The sequence below is a fragment of the Bubalus bubalis genome, chromosome 15, assembly GCF_019923935.1.
Source record: "Bubalus bubalis isolate 160015118507 breed Murrah chromosome 15, NDDB_SH_1, whole genome shotgun sequence".
In the NCBI taxonomy this organism is placed as follows: Eukaryota; Metazoa; Chordata; class Mammalia; order Artiodactyla; family Bovidae; genus Bubalus; species Bubalus bubalis.
The window spans coordinates 24094081-24118264 of record NC_059171.1 but is presented as its reverse complement, the minus strand read 5'-3'; the positions used below and the strand labels follow the sequence as shown (position 1 = coordinate 24118264).

The 24184-nt window shown below is 39.1% G+C and overlaps 2 protein-coding genes across 6 annotated transcripts in view; both read right to left on the bottom strand.

Annotated features, from left to right (window-relative positions):
• OXR1 (oxidation resistance 1) overlaps window positions 1-24184 on the bottom strand; it is a 543504-nt gene that overhangs the window by 229640 nt on the left and 289680 nt on the right. The window lies entirely within an intron of this gene.
• Window positions 19566-21330, bottom strand: LOC123464944 (elongation factor 1-alpha 1-like). The gene has a single exon (XM_045162791.1). The coding sequence runs from the start codon at window positions 21250-21252 to the stop codon at window positions 19864-19866; it is 1389 nt and encodes a 462-aa protein (XP_045018726.1). The 5' UTR covers window positions 21253-21330; the 3' UTR covers window positions 19566-19863.

Sequence of the window (24184 nt, the reverse complement as noted above, 5' to 3'; positions counted from 1 at the left end):
TCAGTCGTGTCCGACCCTCAGCGATCCCATGGACTGCAGCCTTCCAGGCTCCTCCATCCATGGGATTTTCCAGGCAAGAGTACTGGAGTGGGGTGCCATTGCCTTCTCCACTAGTCTTGATCTTATTAATTTAAGATGTATGTTGTGGGAGTGGGTCTGAAAAAAGTATATAAGGCCTGGATAAGACTAGCTGGGGGGCCTTCTCTGCTCCCCTTCAGATGTCTATGTCAGAAGCTTTCTCTGACCCTTTTCTTACTTTAATAAAACTCTGATACTAAAAGTTCTTGAGTGATCAAGCCTGGTCCCTGGTCCCAAAGCTAAATCTTATTCTTTGGTGATCATGAATCTGACATTGTTCATCTTAAGCTATCAGCATTAGACCTGATGCTATGAATCAAGCTGCTTTAGTAAACTGTGTATTTGAAATAAAATACTTTTATGTGGGCAACTGAGGTTTTTTTCAGGGCATTAGCTACTCTGAGGCAAATTTCAAGTTCTAGAGCATGATATGGCAGAAGCCACTGTTCTAGAAAAGGAAATTTACTCAGTGTATTTAGTTCTCAGTTTATTTTACTCATGTTGTATATTACTGCATAAGCCAAGAATGGATATAGATGATAAATACAGAAAAAATATAGATATAGGTATAAATTATTTTCTCAAGTTATGGAGATATTAAACAATACATATTGGCAAATTGTTTCTAACAAATACAGGAACGAACCTAGACATAATATATTAATTTAATAAATAGTTTGTGTAAGCAGAGTTTATTTTTCTACACTTTCTACAAAAGTGTAGAAAGTATCACATAAGAAGATAGTCAGATAAGTAGAAAAGTATCAGATAAGCCTGCTTTCTGACAAGGACACTTACTATTCCATATTTATCAGCATGGTGCTGGTGGTTTTTCACAGGAAAGAGACTGGAAAATTATTTCCACTGAATATGGAAATCGTGAATTCCCTCAAATAACATGCCAAATTTGTTTTCACACATTTTTTCATTTTAAACACCAATGTAAGAACAAATAAATTCAAATAAGGAAGGAGATACCATGCTCCTTCTTTGTAAAGATTCCTGATCAGATCTGCAGTTGTTACAAAATGACAGCTTAGAGGTGTGCAGTTACAGCTGTGCTTCTTCCGAAATGCTGCTAGTAATCAGGTTGGCTTGCAGGAGGCATTCTTAGAAGGGCAACATTAGGACACCACCTCCTCAATGCAAGCATTGGGGTAAAAGAAAAGGGAGGAAATGTAGGGGGACCACATGGCCCTTCCTCTTCTAGGAACTGCCAGGCTTTCCTCGACCCTTAATCACTGAAGTTCAGTGGTGAGCAGGAGAAAAAAAGAACCTGGGTTCAAGGAAGGAGTGGGTGATGCCAAGGAAGGCAGGTGTGTTATCAAATGAGCTCTTGATGAAGAAACACGAAGTTCACAACTGGATACTCACAGGGTCTGTGAGAAGCAGGAAGATGGCCACCAGCGGAGCAGGTCTGAGTGATGTCTACAGAAAAGCACTGACGTTTATCTCAATTATTCATCTCTACGGTAACTCCATGCATTTGTGCATTAAGAACTGAACACATATAAAGAATCTTCGTTGTGAAATTCAGCTTGATTGTAATTCCCAAATGGCTTCAGGGACACATGTAACACAGAAAACACCAACCAAAAAAATCCCTGTTGTGATTAAATAAAGACACCTATCTCACTTCTTTGAACAAAGCCAGTTATGACTAATAACTGAAACAGGTACTCATCTTTAGCATTTAATAATTCAATGTCTAGATACTCCTGACATGGATCAAGATAAGACAGAATTCTCTAGGGTCACAAGGATACCTTGGGACTTGAAAGGCATCAAACATATTCATTCTCCCTCAAAATTCTCCTCCTATCTGAAAATTCCACCCTATCTGAAATACGGAAACAAACATGCTCAGATACCTCGAACCTCCCACCTGTGCCTCTTTCCAACTCTCACGTCTCTACATCTGTTCCATCAACACACTCTTCAAACAGATTCTGAATCCATTCACTTCTATCTCTCTCTGTGACCATCATTTGACTCCAAGTTACTACTTCCCTGCTACACTGAAACAGCATCTTAGCTGGTGTTTCTGCTTCCTACCTTGTCTCCAACAATCCATGTTCTATATACACTAACTACATATACATGTGTTCACATATACACACACTATATATAATTAGCTTCAAATGGTGGCTGCTAAAACTCTCTACTATGGTCTATAAGTTCCCTTATGACCTACCTCAACTGTCCCTGGTAACTTCATCCACTCTCCCTTCCCTCGCCATGCTGGCCTTTTTCCTTTCCTCCTATATGTGTAGCTCATTCCCACCTCAGGACCTTGGTATTTGATATTCCCTGCATTTGGGATTCTTTACCCCTTGAAGTTTACATGACTGGCTTCTTCCATCCTTTAGGTCTTAATTCAAAAGTAACTCCTTGGGCAATGCTTTCCTTGGTGGCCCAATCTGGAGGATCCATCCACCATCTACTTTTCTCTATGATGTTGTCATATTAAATTTAAAAAAAATTATTACTATTTTTATGAGCTACAGTTCACATAACATAAAATTATTATAAAGTGAACAATTCAGTAGCATTTGGTGCATTTGAAAGGCTGTGCAGCTAACTTCTAACTACTTTCAAAATATTTTCATAGCTCCAAAAGGAAATGCCACATGTATGAAGAAGTAGCTCACCATTTCATCACCTGCCCCGGCCCCTGGCGATCAATAATGTATGTTCTATCTGTATGGACTGACGTTTCCTACACATTTAATATAGGAGTCATATAACATGTGACTTACTGTGTTTGGTTTATATTACTTAACATTAAGATTTTCAAAGTTCATCTACACTGTAGCATGTATCAATATTTCATTCTTTTATGGATAAATAATATTCCATTGTGGTGTGTATACCACAGTTTGTTAATCCATGCATCTGTTGATGAACATCTGGGTTGTTTTAAAATTATTTTTAAGTGTAATTTATCTGACATTATCACACTCACTTATGAAGTTGCTTGTTTATCATTTGTATCCCTCTACCACTGGAATGCACTACCACTTCTGTGAGGTCAGGGACTTGCCTGTTCATTACTCCTTCCCCAGTAAATCACTATTAAATAAATAATGGCCAAACTTACATTCTATCCAAGTTGGGGGATTTATCATCCATGGATTTCCTCTGTAGCCCATCATTTATACCCTTTCTTTTCCTGTTGGTAGAATAAGGAAAAGTCTCTCTCTGTAGAGCTTCAGCCTTCACTGCCAGAATCTACACCAACTTTAGTATTTCTAGATAATTTGTATGTTTCCCAAACTTTTCTGATCATAAAATTCACCTGGCTGAATATTAAAAATACTCTTCTCCTCTGAATATTGATTCAGTAGGTTTGGAGCACCTAAGTCTATATTAAAATGCTTATGGCCATTGTCATGATCATGGAATATTCCAGGATATGCTTACGATCATGCACATTTGGGAACATTAGCTTACAGCAGCAATTTTCAACCACATTTTGCATAGAATTATGTGAAGAGCTTTTAAAAAGCATCAATGCCTTGGTCCAAACCCTAGATATTCTAATTCAATCTGGGGGAAAGGCTGAGCTGCTGCTGCTGCTGCTGCTGCTGCTAAGTTGCTTCAGTCGTGTCTGACTCTGTGTGACCCCATAGATGGCAGCCCACCAGGCTCCCCTGTCCCTGGGATTCTCCAGGCAAGAACACTGGAGTGGGTTGCCATTTCTTTCTCCAATGCATGAAAGTGAAAAGTGAAAGTGAAGTCGCTCAGTCGTGTCCGACCCTCAGCAACCCCATGGACTGCAGCGTACCAGGCTCCTCCGTCCATGGGGTTTTCCAGGCAAGAGTACTGGAGTGGGGTGCCATTGCCTTCTCCGAAAGGCTGAGCACTGGGATTTAAAAAAATCTTTCCAAGAGGTTCTAATGGACAGGCAAATTCAAGTACTGCTGGTTTAGAGCACTGGTTCTCTGCTTGTCTGCTCACTGGCATCACCTGGGGAAATTTTTAAAGTCCTGAGTTTCCAAGGTCTCGACCCAGACAAGTTAAATCAGAAAACCTGGGAGTGACATAAGTGACATTTTTAAAAAGTTTTTTAGAAAGCTTTTTATTTTAAGTAATTGTAGATTTACAAAAAAGTTGTGACAAGGGTACAGAAGATTACCATATAGCCTTCACCCGGCTGTCTCTAACATTAACATCTTATATAATCACAGTATAACTATCAAGATCAGAAAATAACACTGATAGAATATTTTAGCTAATCTATGTCTTTTGCAAATATTACCAGCCTGGTTCAGAGGACTCTGCATTAGATCATGAAAATAAAGGTGAAATTCAGGCTTCCCTGGTAGCTCAGTGGTGAAGAATCCACCTGCAAGTGCAGGGGACATGGATGGGTTCAATCCCTAATCCAGGAAGATTCCACTAGCCCAGGGAGCAACTAAGCCTGTGCACCACAAGCACTGAGTCTCAACTACTGAGCCCACATGCCACAACTACTGAAGCCCACGCACCCTAGAGACCGTGCTCTGGAACAAGGGAAGCCAACGCAATGCAGAGCCCACACACCGCAACCAGAGAGTAGCCCCGGCTCGCCACAACTAGAGAAAAGTCTGTGCAGCAACAAAGACCTAGCACAGCCAAAAATAAACAAATAAACAAGTCTTTAAAAGGTGAAACTCATGTAACGTTAACTATATGAAGCATGCCGGCCAAGCATTTCACAGAATGCCACTCAACTGGATCGGCCTGGTGTTTTCTCATGATTTGACTGGGTTATACCCTTTCCGGACGCATACCACACAGGTGACACTGTAGCTCATCTGAATACATCATACTGGGTGTATGGGCTATTAATATGACTTACTATGAGTATGAGTACGAGTACATTAAAAAAAAACTCCCCAGGTGATTCCAATATGCACTGGAGTTTGAGACCCATTAATACAGAAGAGATCATAGTGTCTCCAGAATCTATGGTAAGTTGATAGATTCTGGGATTTGAATATTACAGAGAGGAAAATAAGAAAAAACATTCTGGGATAATGAAAACTGATGATAGAATATAAATGGAAATATAAATATTATAAATATGAATAACTGACACCTAGGCCTAAAATTTTTTATTTTTTATTTTTATTTTTTACACATCAGGTACCGGGACACAAAAATATATAGGACATAAACTTGGCCCTCAGGGAACTCAAGGTAATGGGGAAGAAAATATCTTTATAATGAAACATCAAACGCTAATACAGAGGTATTATGATGGCTTTCTGGAAGTGATGTTACCTTAACCGAATCTTAAAAGAAGAGGCAAAAGTTAAGTGAAGAAAAGTAAGGATAATAGCCTTTAGGTAAATGAGGAACTTTATGAATAAAGAATTGCAGGCAAGAACAGCAAATTACATAGGTCGGGGGTGGAGTGGACTACATACATTTTACCCTTTATATAGTATAATTTAAACATATATATATATAAAGAAAAGAAAATATATAAGAAAAATAAGATATATATAACAAAAATATAAATTTATATATATAAGAAAATGAAGAGAGAGAGAGAGATATATATATAAGAAAAATAAAATAAAAATTGCAGCAGAACAAAATAGCATTACAAGTTTAGCTTGGATTGTGTCTTTTAATATGTAAGACTTTAGGGTTATTTTTCTCTAAATAAGAATATATTTTTAATTATACTTATGAACAGTTTTTCTCCCCTTGGGTTTAGAAACATTTTCTTTCCCAAGATGCCAGTAAATCTTTATAAAACACTAACTACACACCCAGTTACTGATCGGTGCCAAGGGACAATTAAGAGGAGAATAAAATGGAGTCTTTGATGCCCAGGTTGCTACCATTTATTGGGAGAGACAAGTTCAAATGACCCACCACCCATGTCCACAGTCAGGTTTACAGAAGCCATGTGGACTAAAAAAATTGAGAACCCATCAACGTCACCACTGTTAAGAGACATGAAATATTCATACTAATGAACTTAGCACATTTCAAATGAATTTCACATCTGAAAACCTAAGGTTAAATATAGTCTCTGTTATCTTCATGCCCTGGAAAAATTATATATTCTATTTTTCACAAATGCAAGAGTCACTGAATCTTCTCTCAGGAAGATACAGAGAATAAGCAGAGTTACAATGCATTTTTACTTTCTGGTCTTTCACAAATATATCTGGCTAATTAGCCCCTAAGTTGACAGAATGCTATCGACTGAGTGGTAAAGAATCCACCTGCCAATTCTGGAGACTCGGGTTTGATCCCTGGGTCAGGAAGATCCCCCCTGGAAAAGGAAATGGCAACCGACTCCAGTATTCCTGCCAGGGAAATCCCAAGGACAAAGAAACGTGGTGGGCCACAGTGCATAGAATCACAAGAAGAGTTTGACACAACTCGGCAGTGAAACAACATGTATCAAGAAGGCTTACTACTGAATCTCTCTGAAGTCCCTATGGATTTTTAGGAGGCCTGAAGACACTGACTCAACTTTGATTTTTAAATGTAGCAACAGTTTAGGCCCAAAGTCCACATATATACACTGCCTAAGAATAGAGAACAGAGCTGCCCAAAGAGTATATTCCTATGGAACTTGAGGGACATAATCAAAATGTATTTGCTTGATAAACAGAAACGGGGCTATTCAGAAGAGATTCATGAAAGAAAGCACCATGCGGTTCCTTATCTCAGGGGCAGCTCCTCCGGCATGGTTAAGCCACGCACGCACTCTCCCTACAGACAAGCACCGAAAGAAGGCAGCTGAAAGTAAAGCTTCAGCATCTCAAATGATGTACAAATCCTCCCAGGTTTCTGAACACAAGGATTCCCCTAGTACAAATGTTTCCCCTAGAACAAAGAAATCCCTCTCCATCTCTAAGACACTGACCTCAGATGCGGCTTTAGCATTCTATTAATAAACTAAGCTGTTATCAGAAATGCAGACCAGAATTCAAGTAGCTGGTGGGCATTTCATTTTGACCTCTAAGGGCCCCAAAGTGAAACTGATGCTAAGAAAATAACTAAGTGAAAGTCTTATATTTTTGTGCTTAAAAATACATTTAAAATGCACTCAAAAAATACAAAAATCCTTTGTACCCAAACGTGTTTGAAGAGAAGAGGACTTTAGAGTGGTTTTGCTAGGGCTCATTTCTTTTCTTAATCATTATGCTTTCATTAAATTTTGCCTAGTTCAACAAGCAATATTCCCTAATGGCAGCAGTTATTGAACATGACATAGCTGGTTGTTGGTTGGATACTATATTTAATTATTTCCTAAAATAACTATAGTACTTTGGGATGAGTGAATTTTCCGGATAATTTACAAAAAATGTATTTTAAAATGTAATTGCTCCTGATGGTAAACTATTTGAATTCTATTACTCCAATTAAAAGCCCAAGTAAACAAAGGTACAATAGAATGTGGCCACAGAGAAGGAAAAGCTTCATTTGGGGACTGGGAGAAGGTTTCACAGGAGAGGTAGCATTTGAATTAAGTTTGAGAGCATTAATAGGTGACTAACTTACCTGAGGTTTAAAGAGAGGATCATTCTAGGATAAAGAAACAACTGAGTGTTTAAATGTAGCGATAGCTGTTTGCTGCTCTGCTTGGGCAATGTCACTTTCTTTGGCTTATCAAATATGGTAGGCAGTTGGATTCCATCCATTCATTCATGGGTGAATGGATGATAAGTCTTTCTAACAAGAATATGGACCGCTGTCATGTTATATACGTTCTGCCTTTTGTTCTCTATCTACACTAGAACTTGAGTGTTTTGAGAGCTATGACTACAGTATCTTTCTGCACTGGAATTCCTTCCTTCGAGAGAGAGTCAGAGACAGAGAGAGCAGTTTGAATCTCCCATATGAGCAGTGGAACCCAGGACTAACAGCACAGGTTTCCAAGTCCCATTTCCCTAGCAGCATTGTGACTTTTGGTAAATATTAAAGCAATTTAAGCCATGGTTTTCTCATACATAGTACAGGAATAATGGCAACCTCACCCTCATTGTACAGTGTTGTTATAAGAATTAAATTAGGTATCTAGGGAAAGTTTAGTAGCATGGTGCCAGGCAAATAGGAAGAATTCAGAACCACCAGTTATTTTTTATTCAGGATGACCACACTAAGCTATGTTCTTCCCAACAAACAGCTGGAGTAACAGAACACAGGATCTCCCATGTAGACAGTGAATAGTTGACCCTTTTTCATTTATTTATATCTTTACTGTTTATCTGAGTAATCATACCATTTGACAGACAGTAAACACTTTACCAGTTAATCCTAAAGGAACTCAATCCTGAATATTCATTGGATGCTGAAGCTGAAGATCCAACACTTTGACCACTAGATGAAAGGGCTGACTCATTAGAAAAGCCCTGATGTTGGGAAAGATTGATGACAGGAGGAGAAGGGGACAACAAAGGGTGAGATGGTTGGATGGCATCACTGACTCCATGGAGATGAGTTTGAGCAAGCTCTGGGAGTTGGTGATGAACAGGGAAGCCTGAGGTGCTGCAGTCCATGGGGTCGCAAAGAGTCAGAAGCGACTGAGCAACTGAACTGAACTGAAACATTTTACAAACATGGCATTTGTAAGAAAGAACCCTTGGGGTCATATGCAGAAATGAAACTCCAGAGTTTAAAAAAATTAGAACTTTCCCAATCATGCTCACACACGTTTCTTAACATTCATTTATTCACAAAGTCAGCAAATATTCATTGAGTGTTTCCTATGTGTCCAGCCCTGAGCAAAGTGCAGGGGAGATGATGATGAACCAAGCAGCCTTGACTCCTGACTTTCTGGGGATTATAGTCTAGAGAAGGATGAAAGCCACTTCAAAACTTCTGATGGGTTTTATAGTGGAAAAATCCAGCACGTCCCGGGAGTTCTGCAGTCTGGTCCATGACATCACCCCGCTTCATGGAGCATGGGTTCCGTGCCGCAGCTCCAGTTTCCGGAGGAGATGGATGCCCATGGCTGAGTTTACATCGCGGCTGCATTGTTCTTCCAGGGATGACACCTTTGAGGCAGATGTGTGCTTCAGCAGCATCCGTGACTGAGGCAGGTGTATTCTTCACTGTTGCTTTAATATATTCATGAATGTGCTGGGGTTATTTTTAATGCTGTGATTCTAGTGAGGGGGAAGGATTCCATGATTGGATGTTTAGACAAGTAGTTCTTTTTCTGCAGCTGGTTTTAGGCTGCCAGAAAATGGTGCATCTTAAAAAACATTCACAGACTATATCACCTCTGAATCCCCAAATATTTTGAGAACTCTAAAAATCACGTCCAACTCTCTCCATATTAATAGAAGATGACAAAGCAATAGGCAGTACACATCCCACAAATATATTCAGCTCTCTTTTACATGCAGCAATTTCCTGAACACTACTTCGAGGCCCCAAATACACAGCACACTAATAAATTAAAACCGCTTAGTTGGTTATCAATGCATTGTTGAGACCACAGTGTATATTACTTTTTAATTCACCATTCTTTGCTGGTTTGTGGGGAAAGTATTATTTGTTCATGTTCCTCATTCAGTTTTTTATATAAAAAATTTAAGCACTTAACAGGATGTTAAGTGCTCTTAGCAAAACTTCAAGTGTACTATATAGTACTATTACCTACAGGCACATTTTTTTATAGTTATTTCCTCCACAGTCTTGTAATTTTCCTGCTCTGTCTTTTTTATATGAGAGATTAGAAGATGTTTAGCCATAAAGCAGGAGAGAGACAAAGGTGAAATTAAAATGCAAAGTTGCTGGTCAGTCCCTGTTTGTGTCCACTTGTGTAGCCAGAGGAACATGATGGCTTGGTCAGAGAAGCAGTGGACCAGGAGCCTGGAAACAAGATAAGTAGCCTCTTAATCTGGGGTGAGTCCCGTGAGTTCTCTGACTCAGGTTTGCTTATGGCAAAATGAGTGAGTCAAATCACAGAACTGCTAAGATATAAAAATGAATGATTCATACCACTTCATATCCACTAGGATGCCTATTAAAAAAAAAAACAGATGAAAACAAGTGTTGGCAGACAATGTAGAGAAATTAGAACTCATGTGCATTGCTGGTAGGAATATAAGACTGTAATCTGCCGCTGCTGCTAAGTCACTTCAGTCATGTCCGACTCTGTGCGACCCCAGAGATGGCACCAGGCTCCCCCATCCCTGGGATTCTCCAGGCAAGAACATTGGAGTGGGTTGCCATTTCCTTTTCCAATGCATGAAAGTGAAAAGTGAAAGGGAAGTCGCTCAGTCATTTCCGTCTCTTCGCGACCCCATGGTCTGCAGCCCACCAGGCTCCTCTGTCCATGGGATTTTCCAGGCAAGAGTACTGGAGTGGGGTGCCATTGCCTTCTCTGATAAGACTGTAAACTTGCTATGAAAAAACAGTATGGTGTTTCCTCAACAAATTAAAAATAGAATTATCATATGACCCAGCAAGTTCACCGCTGAGTACATACTTAAAAGAACTGAAGACAGGAACAAAGACAGTTGTACATATATGATTATAGCAGCGTTATTCCCAATAGCTAAAAGGTGGAAGCAACCCACTGTCCATCGACAGATGAATTGATGAACAAAAAGCAGTAAATGCATATATTAAAATATCATTCAGTCCTAAAAAGGAAGGAGATTGTGACAAATTTTGCAGCATGGCTAAATCTTGAAGATGTTATGGTAAATGAAATAAGCCAGTCACGAAAGGTACTTACATGAGGCACCTAGAGTTGTCAAATTCAGAGACAGAAAATAGAATGAATGATGGCTGTTAGGGGCTGGGTCAAGCTGGGAACAGGGAGTTATTGTTTAATTAGTGCAGAGTTATAGTTTTTCAATATGCAAAGTGTTCTGGAGATGAATGGGATGATGGTAGCACACTCTAGGATGTACTTAATGTCACTGAGTTGTACACTTAAAAAAGATTAAAATGGTAATTTTTTTGTTATGGGCATTTTACCACAATTTTTTTTTTTTTTTTAAAGTAAGTATACTTTACAACCACTGTGCTAGAGCCTGGGAATGCAATGATAAAAGTCTCAAAGAGGACTGTTTAACAGGGAAGAGTGCTAAGTAAATAGACGTTCACAATAAAAGCTAAGCCTGTCCTGCTGTGGAAATATGTAAGAGGGGGATTACCAGAAACAGCAGAAAGCAGAAGAGAAATGGCTTTGGTAAGTCAGGGTGTGTTCAGTGCACTGGTGAAGACATGCACAGGCCTTTGAGTAGAAGGATAACCCACAAAAATGACACAAAAAACTCAATACCTATCCTGATGAAATGTAAAGTGTGATGGATTTAACATTTTTCTTTCACATAAACAATTCAGCATCATTCAATAAAATTTCCTTCCTTTACCGCCTGCTTTGTGATGCTACCTTTCAAAAGTAAAATTTTTAATGTAAATTAAGTCAGTGTGAGGCCATTTACTCTGTTCCTACTGGCCTGTTTGTTAGATAAATATGTTGGTGTACCACTGTCTCGATTATTATAGGTTTAAGGGATGCCTTAGTATCTGGCTGTTGCTGCTGCTACTAAGTCGCTTCAGTCGTGTCCGACTCTGTGCGACCCCACAGACGGCAGCCCACTAGGCTCCTCTGTCCCTGGGATTCTCCAGGCAAGAATACTGGAGTGGGTTGCTATTTCATTCTCCAATGCATGAAAGTGAAGTCGCTCAGTCATGCCCGACTCTTAGCGACCCCATGGACCAGAGCCTACCAGGCTCCTCCATCCATGGGATTTTCCAGGCAAGAGTACTGGAGTGGGGTGCCATGGCAGGACACCATTATTTTCATTCCTTTCTTTTTATAATGTTCATACATTTCTTGCTTGCATTTTCCATAGGTTTTTGCTCCCCACCACAAAAGGAACCTCTAAACTGCATTTTCTAGCTTGTTTCTGATGATTATCAATTTTTGTATAAATACATTGTTTTGCTAGTTAAATGAAGTCTTTTGTTCAAATAACTTCTCAGTTGAATGTCTTGGTTTTATCAGGTAAACAAATTATCTAAAACAATAATTTTTCCTCCCATTTGGTAGCTGTTTCTAACTTCTATTTTGTAGTATACTTAATTGTCTAGACGAGTGCTTCTCAACCAGAGACGACTTACTTCCCAGGGAACATCTGACAGTGTCTGGTGACATTTTTGGTTGTCTCACTGGGGGTTGTGTTACTAGTTTCTAGTGAGTAGAGGCTAGGGGTGCTGGTAAATCAGACTTTCCCTCCATTATTTTTATTTGCGGGGGAACACAGAACACTTTCACCTTCTTTCGTGCTAGTCAAAAAGACTCTGACACCCCAGGAAGAGCAGCTTTCTTTTGTCAGAGGCTCCTTCTACCAGTAAATGTATCAACATGTGCTTAACTGCTCTCATCAACTGAAAAAAGTCAGATACATCTGAAGTAACACTTCCATCATGGAGTTACCTTCTAGAACAAGAAATAACTGAAAATATCAAAATCGGTTCCTGCTTGCTTCACCTTTTAATGTGATCAGATTTGCTAACAAAAATTCTCAGAAAAGGCAGCAAAGGAAAGCTGATTTTGCCAATATTGTTGGTTGCTAGGTAACGTCCTTATTACACATATCTGTCTCCCGTTGGATTATACACTTTGACAATCTTGTAAATGGAAGTAAAAAAATTGTCCTCTCTACAATTAAAGAGTCAGGATAAGAAAGGATATGTAAGCATTCAGAATGGTAACTCACTCAACATTACTCAAGCTAGCCCTTACAAGAGAATATACAATTCCATCTAAGACTTATATGAACTGACCAGTGTTCTCTTTATTATAGAGATATCAATACAGTTCCATCCCTGACCTTTTAGATACAATGACCCAAGGGGCTTGAAGACTAAAAACTATATTTTTCTATATTCTCCTGTTGGAAACATTTAGAGTCCATCAATGAGAGGCATTCATAAAGACTTGAAAAGGAGAAGATAAGAAGACTTTACTTTTCTTCCTTAGTGGCAAAGGTAGATTTATGGGTAGATGGCAATGTGAGCTTTTCAGAGGTTTCTCCCATGTTTCTAAAACCATTTTGGTGCTGCACATAGCTGAGAGTTTGCTTCCTGTCAAATTGGCACTTCCAGGTTTTATTCAAAATCAGAAGTAGTTCTCTCTGACCTTCACTCCCAGCCTTTTCCATAGGCTTTGTAGGCAGTCCTATCTTGTTCAAATACCTAGAGTGGTCTTTGTTTTCCTAAGCAAACCTCAGCCAGTACTCTGTAGTATCAGCTGACCAATGAGTATCCACAGGGAGAAGTGTACCTACTTATGTCTGAAGAAATCAAATCATCTGTCTAAGAAAGACGGTAGCTTTTCATACATTTTTAAAGAAATTGTTTATGGCTAAAAATTACATAATTTCTACAGTGTTTTTTTGTCTTTTGTTTCAAGTGTATATAATGTTCAATATCTTCTCTTATGGGAATTAATCAATCTCTGACCCACATGTGGGTCCTCAAAAAAGAAATAATCTGTCAACATAACCCTGAAGAAAAACAAAGATAAACTGGTTGTATCTCAGGTGGGGATGTTAAAAATAAAGGGAGGGTATAAAAACAAAGGAATGATCATATGAATGGGATAGGATGACACAGCTTAAACTAATTACATCAAATTAATTTCCAGGTAGCACACTTGATCCATAAGCCATTTAAGAAGTTCTGTGAATGATGAGTGCACGCTCGTTAGACTGCATCCTTCTCCCTTCCCCCATCCTGCTCTGAAGAATCCTCCAATGTCTATATTTAGAGCCAATCACTGAGGACATTGCCAAATAGCACAGACATGTAGGAAACCTCTTCTTTATGCTTATGGTAAAAAAGAAGCTGCAAATTTCTGCAGGTGTAGCACATTCACCATCATAGTCATAAAAATGGGACTTCAGATTTGTGAGTCTTAAGTCAAAAGCTAGCAGATTTACCAGCCATATCTGAAATCAATTACAGGGAGAAAAAATTTACCATCCCGTATCTTCAACACTTACGGGAAGACTGTTGACATAACCTGTTTTCACTTATGAAAAAGAGCACAAACCAGAGCTTGATGGTTTGCTAAAAAAAAGGGCAAATTCTCTGAGATAACGGAAGTAAGTTACACATAGTTCCATTAATTTTTTTCTCATGACCTTAGACTTGAAGCCAGTGTGAAATTTAGTTTTTTATAGTGCTATTACTTTCTGGCTATTGCTAACAGCATGATTATATTGGAAACATTTATTTAAACTGAATCTATTCATATGCAGTAATGTTACCACAGTTATATTGAAGGGAATGGAAAAAAAAAACTTTTACAGTCTAACTCACAGTGGAAATTTACTAAGACAAAATAATTTTATGATTGTATATGTGTGAATATATGAATATGTATCATTTTCTCAATAAACTTTGGCAGAACTATAGATTGGGAAGAAGAAATAAGCTGTTTTTGTGATCTTTTAAAGTTCTGAACACGAATTACATGTTTGGGAAGCTTTGCCTCCAAAACTTCCCAGAATTGCTTTATGAAGATTAACAAACTTATCTCAGGGAGGGGGAGGAGAGTATATGTTTCCCCCATCACGTGCTCCACCTGTTTACTAAACGTTTGTTTTAGGCAACTTATAGTTTTGGTTTAGGCAACTTATGGTTTTCTTGTGAACTTATTTCACTAGGATTTGAGGTTGGGTAATTTTCATAGTAATCTCCAAGTATAATTTAAGCTGCTAAACAGTCTCTCTCAAGCTAAAGAATTCTCTCCAAATGGCTTAAGGAGATCATCTGTGTACTTATTAAAATGGTGAAATAATTTTGCTGTATTTGTATAAGAGAGGATCATTTTATTTATTGAAGGAAATGACAGAATATAGGTTATTGCTTTGTACAGGACAGACTCAAACCCTTGGTATGTTGGTTACTAACTGTGGGGATCTCAGGCAAGCTGCTTAACCTATCTGAGCCTTAACTTGCTCATTGACTAAATGCAGATAAAAAATACACAGCTCATAGTATATGCTCAAGATAATACAGAATGGTACGTGTAAGAGCCAAGAGGAAATACAATAATAAGCACTGGGCCTAGATAAAATGTTGGAACCTTAGCCTCGCTTGTATTATGTGTTTCTTCTCTGCACCTTTGAGACCTATTCATTCCCAGGGATCCCTCTTAGACAGCTCAGTATTTCGACCACTCAGTGTTAGTTCTTGCCCTGCTTCTTAACTCCCTGAAATGAACTGTCTCCATAGCTCATCACACCTCAGGAAACCACTTTCATGCTTCTAAGGTACTAGCCACCAATCTGCTAAATTCAGTTTTGTCAAGTGCTCACAGCAAAAAGCAAAAGTATCCCCTTTTCTTCTTATCCACAGGTGGATAAGTGATTCCCCGGAAAAAGTTTTCTCTTTATTTTATAACTTGTGGGTGATTTTCATTGGGAGGGGGCGTTGGAATCAAACCAAAACAGAAAATACTGGGGCACAGATATGGCTTTATGATAGCCCTCTAATCATGCAGCTTGCCTTGGCAACAATGAGCGAACCTTGGTTTCTTCATTTCTTTCCTGCTGTATCTCCCTTGGTAGGGATTAATGTGAAGAAAAATGGTGAAATGAACTTGTATTTCCTGTAGGAAATCAAGGAGAGCATATAGCATGTGTGAGTTTCTGCTTGTTTTAGAGGTAAAAGGATTGGGAATAAATGATTTGTGCTGCATCCCAGGAGCACTGTTGTACCAATTTGCTTCACACTAACATAATCATCAGTCACTGATCCACTACTTACTGTATGTCTGATACATTTCTGTTTTAAAAACATGAATTATCATACTCTTGTGAGTGACTATTAAAGAGTACTTGTTAAATACTTATTGTATTTCATTGGAAATTACTAATTAAAAAAACACATTATCTACATTTAATCCTTAGAACAGCCTATTGATGCAGACAACATCTTTTTAGAGATGTAGAAACAGAGGTTCAGAGAAATTAAGCACATAGTATTAATAAGCAGTAGAGCCGAGATGTAAATCAGATTATGTCTGGCTTTTAGCCAAGGCTTTTCCCCTCTTCTTACTACCTCTTACTGAGGGACCTTCCTAATTGAGGGCAGTAATGCTTAAGAAGTAAAAGAAAAGGAAATCATTCAGAAATCTATTAAAATGCAAACAAGATTTGACTGTGGCATTGCATACTCTAAAAAATGGAACAGTATAGACATTATCATTATTTTATGCAAAAATAAAATATGAAAGTATTATTGAAAAAAATAGATTAACTGTTGGGCAGAGTTCTCTTAGAATCCCTTCCTTTTGCAGTCATAATTTTATATAGTCCTTGTTATTGTTGTTCAGTCACTCAACTGTGTCCAACTCTTTGCAACCCCATGGACTGCAGCCCGCTAGGCCTCCCTGTCCCTCACCATCTCCCAGATTTTGCCCACGTTCACGTTCACTGCACCAGTGATGCCATCCAGCCATCTCATCTTCTGATGCCCTCTTCTCCTTCTGCCCTCAATCTTTTCCAGCTTCAGAGACTTTTCCAATGAGGCATTTGTTTGCATCAGATGACCAAAATACTGGAGCTTCAGCTTCAACATCAGTCCTTCCAGTGAATATTCAGGGTTGATCTCCCTTAAGATTGACAGGTTTGATACCCTTGCTGTCCAAGGGACTTTCAAGAGTCTTCTCCAGCACCACAGTTCAAATGCATCTATTCTCTGGCATTCTGCTTTCTTTACGGTCCAGCTCTCACAACCATACATGACCACTGGGAAGACCATATAGTCCTTATATTAAGCTAAAAAGTTGTAGCGGAACTTCTGCCCACTGGTTTTAGAGCTACCTTGGGGGCTATGTAAATGATGACCGATCCTTAGGGTAGAAAACAGCTACAAGGTCTCCCTGAGACACTGATCATTCAAGATCATAGTCTCTTTTTAGCTTGCAATGTCACACTGCTGCCAATCTACTTCTAAAACTAAAATCCATGCATATCTTTTTTATCCAAATTGTTGTTAAATCAGGCTTTCTGAAATGTACAATTGGCTTTTTCAAGCAGAGAAAAGTTGACATTTAATAAGTTAATTTTAGTTTATAAGTTTATTAAATGTTAACTTTTCAATCTGGGTCAATCATTTATAGTGAACTCACCTTGTCATATTTTGATCTCAGTCAACATTGTGGCAATTTACAGCTTTTCTGTATAGGTCAAGACAATGGGGAAATGTGAATGAGACAAAGTCCTAAATTCAGGCCTTGTGACTCAGAACTAGAAAACCACTCTCCAAGCTGACTTTTCATTACTAGTTATCCTCAAAGGTATCCTCAGAATTGCCTCATGCTTATTTCCCTTTTGTTTAACTGACCATCACAAGGAATCTGTCAGACGGTTCTGCTGAAATCAAGATATTTTCTCTAAGACATTTCCCTAATCCTTAAATCTATTTAAAAAGAAAAGGTTTGACATGAATCATTCCTGAAGAACTCACACCCAATTCCATTTCATGACATTTGAAATTAACTTACCATTTTTTTAGCAGTATGTTGAATGAACTAGCTTTGATTCCTATCAAAAAATTATTGTAATTTTATCACTTCACAATTTAATAGTACATGAAAACACACAAATGATGGAAGCTGAGTTTGAATCTACACACACATACCTCCATAACAAATCTCAAGCTGAATCATACAATGAGTGTTCAAACACTGCCAGTATTTTGCTTTCATTGAGAAAATATGAAAAGGGTAGGTTTAGTGCTTCAGTGGGAACAATGCATTAATTACAGAATGCTATTTCTAATCCACATATGAGAAATAATATTACATAAGCAAGACTTAGTGCATAATTGTGCTGATCACCTATTTATTATTATTCCCTAGGAATCTAAAATGATTCCTGGAGTTTTATCAATTATCGTAGCAATGAGTTACAGTTGTACAGGACTTAGAGCTCATTATAGAAGCAACATCTCATATGCTAAATAAGTTGACAACTTATTTAGGACTCTTTGGAGAAAGTGAAATTTAATGGAAAGAAGATAGGTTTTTTGGAGTCCGATATGGATTTATATTTTTGTTCTACTCTTTATGAGGTGGATAACCTTGGAAAAAACCATGAACCTCACATAAATGTATACATATAAGACCAAAAAAAAATCTACTATTACAAGATTTTTATGATGATTAAATGAAATGACAATGCACAGCATCCAGCAAAGATATGTGCTCATAACTATTGGGGTTTTTCTCCTTTTTCTTCCCCGTTTGAAGAATCTAGCTCCACATGCAATTTTGCATGCTTAACTTTAACTATGCTTATTACACTCAAAATACCCATTGTCTATGCTATTCAGAATTGCTGAATTTGTCAGAACTACCTGAGGTCATGAAACCCAAACAAAGAACATAGCCATTGAGAAAAGGATCCTTTCTATAAAGGATGTAATTATTATAAAGGGTGCTCCTTTTAACACAGCAAAACAATTACACTAAATAAAAGGAGTTTAGGAGACTTCAAAAAGACAAATTGTGATGAACAGTTCCAATCATGAACAGTAAACAATCAGATCCAGCCTGAAACTTGTACACTTTCGTTAAAGAGCCAGCTTAGTTTTTGAACAACCAAATTTAATGAAAGAACACTAAAAATGGCAGAAAGGACACGGTATAAGTAATGGAAGATGTTTTTACAGACAAATGTTATTTTTACCTATATTTAGATACGTGTTATACCAAAAATCAATGCTCAAAATAATTTCATCTGAATAGAACACTAATGAAATGCAGTTAAAAATATTAAAATCCAAGGCTTAGAGGCTCAAAGGCGTTTTCTTGATGAGGAGGATATCAAATTCCCCAGTTTTTCAAGTAGGAGTTAGAATTCCAGGAGGATAAGTGACCCAGCTCCAAGACCACACATTTGATTTAGGAATAAATGTGGGAACAGTTTCAAAGCCATCTGATTTTTGAGTCCCCTCTTCCCACTGTTAGTGATTATCTGTCTGACCCTAATGTCAGGCATGGGTTTATCCCATGGGTCAGTCAACTGTACTACTTCTGCCAATTCAACCAGGACAAGGAATTTTGTCTTTGCATCATTTTCCACAGGAAATCCTATCACAGACAAAATGTCTTGATTTGTATAAACTTTGCTGAAAGTTCAGGAGTCATGGGAAGGGGACAGGAGGAGGGAGCATTGGAAGGCCCGGTATTAGCAAAGAAAATTGGCATTTGGGTTAAAGGATGGCTGAATAAATAAAGAGCTCTGGAGACAGACAGAGATTTATCTCACTGGAGCTTCATATTTATATTTCAAAGGAGGCTAAAACTCTGAGCTATTTTGTTTGTTTTGCCAAGGGTTATAAAAATTTAGCCTCATGCTTGCTTTCAGGGCAAAATTGGTACTACAGACATTAAATATATCAATCATGTATCTTCCCTAAGCTAAGAATACTTATTACTGATCAGTTATGACTTCCCCATTGACCTCTTTCCATTTTCATTCTCCTTTTTTTTTTTTTTTTTCTCATTAAACTTTTTTTAATGGGTCTCAAATTCTGTGACAGATTTTTGGTCAAGTTGTTTTCATTAAAAAGTACTGATTTTAAAAAACTAATAACTTAAACTGCCACACACAAAACATATGGTCCACAAAAACATTCTCCTTTCCTTCTGAAGGTTTTACGATGCATTGTTATCATTAACCAGTCTTTTACTATTAAACTTAAATGGCCAATTGAGACAAACAGTTCTGAGACCGTTCTTCCACCACTGATTAAGACTGGGGTGGCAGGTATTGGGGATAATATTCATTTAGCCTTCTGAGCTTTCTGGGCAGACTTGGTGACCTTGCCAGCTCCAGCTGCCTTCTTGTCCACTGCTTTGATGACACCCACAGCGACTGTCTGTCTCATGTCACGCACAGCAAAACGGCCCAGGGGAGGATAATCAGAGAAGCTCTCGACACACATGGGCTTGCCAGGAACCATATCAACAATGGCAGCGTCACCAGATTTCAAGAATTTAGGGCCATCTTCCAGCTTTTTCCCAGAACGACGATCAATCTTCTCCTTCAGCTCAGCAAACTTGCAAGCAATGTGAGCTGTGTGACAATCCAGCACAGGTGCATATCCAGCACTGATTTGGCCTGGATGGTTCAAAATAATCACCTGAGCTGTGAAGCCAGCAGCTTCCATGGGTGGATCATTTTTGCTGTCACCAGCCACATTGCCACGACGGACATCTTTGACAGACACGTTCTTGACATTGAAGCCCACATTGTCCCCAGGAAGGGCTTCACTCAATGCTTCATGGTGCATTTCTACAGACTTCACTTCAGTTGTTACATTGACTGGAGCAAAGGTGACCACCATGCCAGGTTTGAGAACACCAGTCTCCACACGACCCACAGGGACAGTACCAATACCACCAATTTTATAGACATCCTGGAGAGGCAAACGCAAGGGTTTGTCAGTTGGGCGAGTTGGTGGCAGGATGCAATCCAGAGCTTCAAGCAGGGTGGTTCCACTGGCATTGCCGTCCTTACGGGTGACTTTCCATCCCTTGAACCATGGCATATTAGCACTTGGCTCCAGCATGTTGTCACCATTCCAGCCAGAAATTGGCACAAATGCTACTGTGTCGGGGTTGTAGCCAATTTTCTTAATGTAGGTGCTGACTTCCTTAACAATTTCTTCGTATCTCTTCTGGCTATAGGGTGGCTCAGTGGAATCCATTTTGTTAACGCCAACAATTAGTTGTTTCACACCCAGGGTATAAGCCAGAAGGGCATGCTCACGGGTCTGCCCATTCTTGGAGATACCGGCTTCAAATTCACCAACACCAGCAGCAACAATCAGGACAGCACAGTCAGCCTGGGATGTGCCTGTAATCATGTTTTTGATGAAGTCTCTGTGTCCTGGGGCATCAATGATGGTAACATAGTACTTGCTGGTCTCAAATTTCCACAGGGAGATATCAATGGTGATACCACGCTCACGTTCAGCTTTAAGTTTGTCCAAGACCCAGCCATATTTGAAGGAGCCCTTTCCCATCTCGGCAGCCTCCTTCTCGAACTTTTCAATTGTTCTCTTGTCGATCCCGCCACATTTGTAGATCAGATGGCCAGTCGTGGTAGACTTCCCTGAATCTACGTGCCCAATGACAACGATGTTGATGTGGGTCTTCTCCTTTCCCATTTTGGCTTAGGTTTAACGGTGGTTTTCACGACACCTGTGTCCTGGCGGCAAACCCGTTGCGAAAAAGCCATTCTCCTTTTTTAACGAGAGAGCCACTATTTGTTAAGAATTTACTCAGATTCAATACTAAGAGCTTTATATGCATTGCTACTGTTCAGTTGCTTAGTTGTGTCCAGCTCTTTGTGACCCCATGGACTGCAGCACAACAGGCTTCTAGCGTCAGAACCCACATCATTTCTCCTGCTCTGCACTAAACTACACGATAGTGTTCCAGATAACACCCCTGACTAATCAAATTCAGAAACTGCTAACATGTTTCAAATGCTCTAATCTTAACAAAACAATTTTATCTATTACCACCTTAGGGAAATTTCTGTATCTTATATGTATGAAAACTATGTGTACGTATGTGTGAACGTACCTACATTCTTATTCTTACTCAGAAATTTTCTAGTATGATGGATGTCAAGGGCTTGGAGTCAAGTAGTTGGTTACAAGAAAGGAACAAATGTCTTAATGCTAAATTTTCAGTCCAGGATGATAAGTTGGGTCCAAATTCTGAAACATATTTTATGTGTGTTGCCAAGTGAAGAAGCCTTCAGGCTCTTTAGCCTTGCTAGTCACCTGCAGCACCTGCGGTGTTGTTATAAATGCAAACGGTGGGCCACACCCAGGCCTACGGAGTCAGCATCTGCATTTTTATAAGGTTCTGCAATGTATATTAAAACTTAAGAAGGGATTCTTTAGAACAGTCTTAAGGCTTTCAAGCTTTCCTTTTGAAACCCTCCTACACTGTTGGTGGGCATGTAAATTGGTACAGCCACTTGGAGAACCATCTCCCCCCAAAAAAGAAATGCAAAAAGGCAAAATGGTTTTCTGAGGAGGCCTTACAAATAGCTGAGAAAAGAAGAGAAGCTAAAGGCAAAGGAGAAAAGGAAAGATATACCCATCCGAATGAAGAGTTCCAAAGAATAGCAAAGAGAGATAAGAAAGCCTTCCTTAGAGATCAATGCAAAGAAATAAAGGAAAACAATAGAATGGGAAAGACTAGAGATCTCTTCAAGAAAATTAGAGATACCAAGTTCCAGAAAAACATCTACTTCTACTTTATTGACTACACCAAAGCCTTTGACTGTGTGGATCACAACAAACTGTGGAAAATTCTGAAAGAGATGGGAATACCATATCACCTTATCTGCCTCCTGAGAAATCTGCATGCAGGTCAAGAAGCAACAGTTAGAACTGGACATGGAACAACAGCCTGGTTCCAAACTGGGAAAGGAGTACGTCAAGGCTATATATTGTCACCCTGCTTATTTAATGTGTATGCAGAGTACATCATGTGAAATGCCTGGCTTGAAGAAGCACAAGCTGGAATCAAGATTGCCAGGAGAAATATCGATAACCTCAGATATGCAGATGACACCACCCTTATGACAGAAAGTAAAGAGGAACTAAAAAGCCTCTTGATGAAAGTGAAAGAGGAGAGTGAAAAAGTTGGCTTAAAACTCAATATTCAGAAAACTAAGATCATGGCATCTGGTTCCATCCCTTCATGGCAAATAGATGGGGAAACAATGGAAACAGTGAGAGACTTTGTTTTTAGGGGGCTCCAAAATCACTACAGACTGTGACTGCAGCCATGAAATTAAAAGAGACCTGCTCTTTGGAAGAAAAGCTATGACTAACCTACACAGTTTATTAAAAAGCAGAGACATTACTTTGCCAGCAAAAGTCTGTCTAGTCAAAGCTGTGGTTTTTCCAGTAGTTATGTATGGATGAGAGAGTTGGACTATAAAGAAAGCTGAACACCAAATTGTTGATGCTTTTGAACTGTGGTGTTGGAGAAGACTCTTGAGAGTCCTTGTTTCTTGGACTGCAAGGAGATCAAACCAGTCTATCCTAAAGGAAATCAATCCTGAGTATTAATTGGAAGGCCTGATGCTGAAGCTAAAACTCCAATACCCTAGGCCACCTGATGCGAAGAACTGATTCATTTGAAAAGACCTTGATGCTGGGAAAGATTGAAGGTGGGAGGAGACAAGGACGGCAGAGGATGAGATGGTTGGATGGCATCACTAACTCGATGGACATGAGTTGGGGTAAGCTCCAGAAGTTGGTGATGGACAGGGAAGCTTGGCATGCTGCAGTACATGGGGCTGCAAAGAGTCAGACATGACTAAGTGACTGAACTGAACTGATCTTGGAGAACAATATTGAGGTTCCTTAAAAACTAAAAATAGGGTTACCATGCATGTGTGCAAGCTAAGTCACTTAAGTTATGTCCGACTCTTCTTGACCCTATGGATTGTAGCCTGCCAGGCTCCTCCATCCATGGGATTCTCCAGGTAAGAATACTGGAGTGGGTTACCATGCCCTCCTCCAGGGAATCTTCCTGACTCAGGAATCGAACCCTTGTCTCTTATGTCTCCTGCATTGGCAGGCAGGTTCTTTACCACTAGTGCCACCTGGGAAGCCCTAGAGTTGTCATATGATCTTGCAATCCCACTCCTAAGCATATATCCAGAGAAAAACACAGTCCAATGGCATTACATGCGCGCCAATGTTCACTGCACCACTGTTGACAACAGCCAGGACACGGAAGCAACCTACATGTCCATCAGCAGAGGAATGGGTAAAGAGGTGGTACATATATACAAATGAATATTACTCAGCCATTAAAAAGAATGCAATAATGCCATTTGCAGCAACATGGATGGGCCTAGAGAGTGTTACACTGAGTGAAGTGTCATATAGAGAAGAAGAAATATCAAATGACATCCCTGATATGTGGACTGTAAAAAGAAATAAGCAAATGAACTTGGTTACAACACAGAAAGAAACTCACAGACTTCAAAAATGAACTTATGGTTGCAGGGGGAAGGAATAATTAGGGCGTTTGGGAAGGTCATGTACACACTGCTATATTCAA

Bases quoted from the DNA above. Each gene is read 5' to 3' on its own strand.
- LOC123464944 (XM_045162791.1), bottom strand. From the start codon at position 21,252: ATGGGAAAGGAGAAGACCCACATCAACATCGTTGTCATTGGGCACGTA.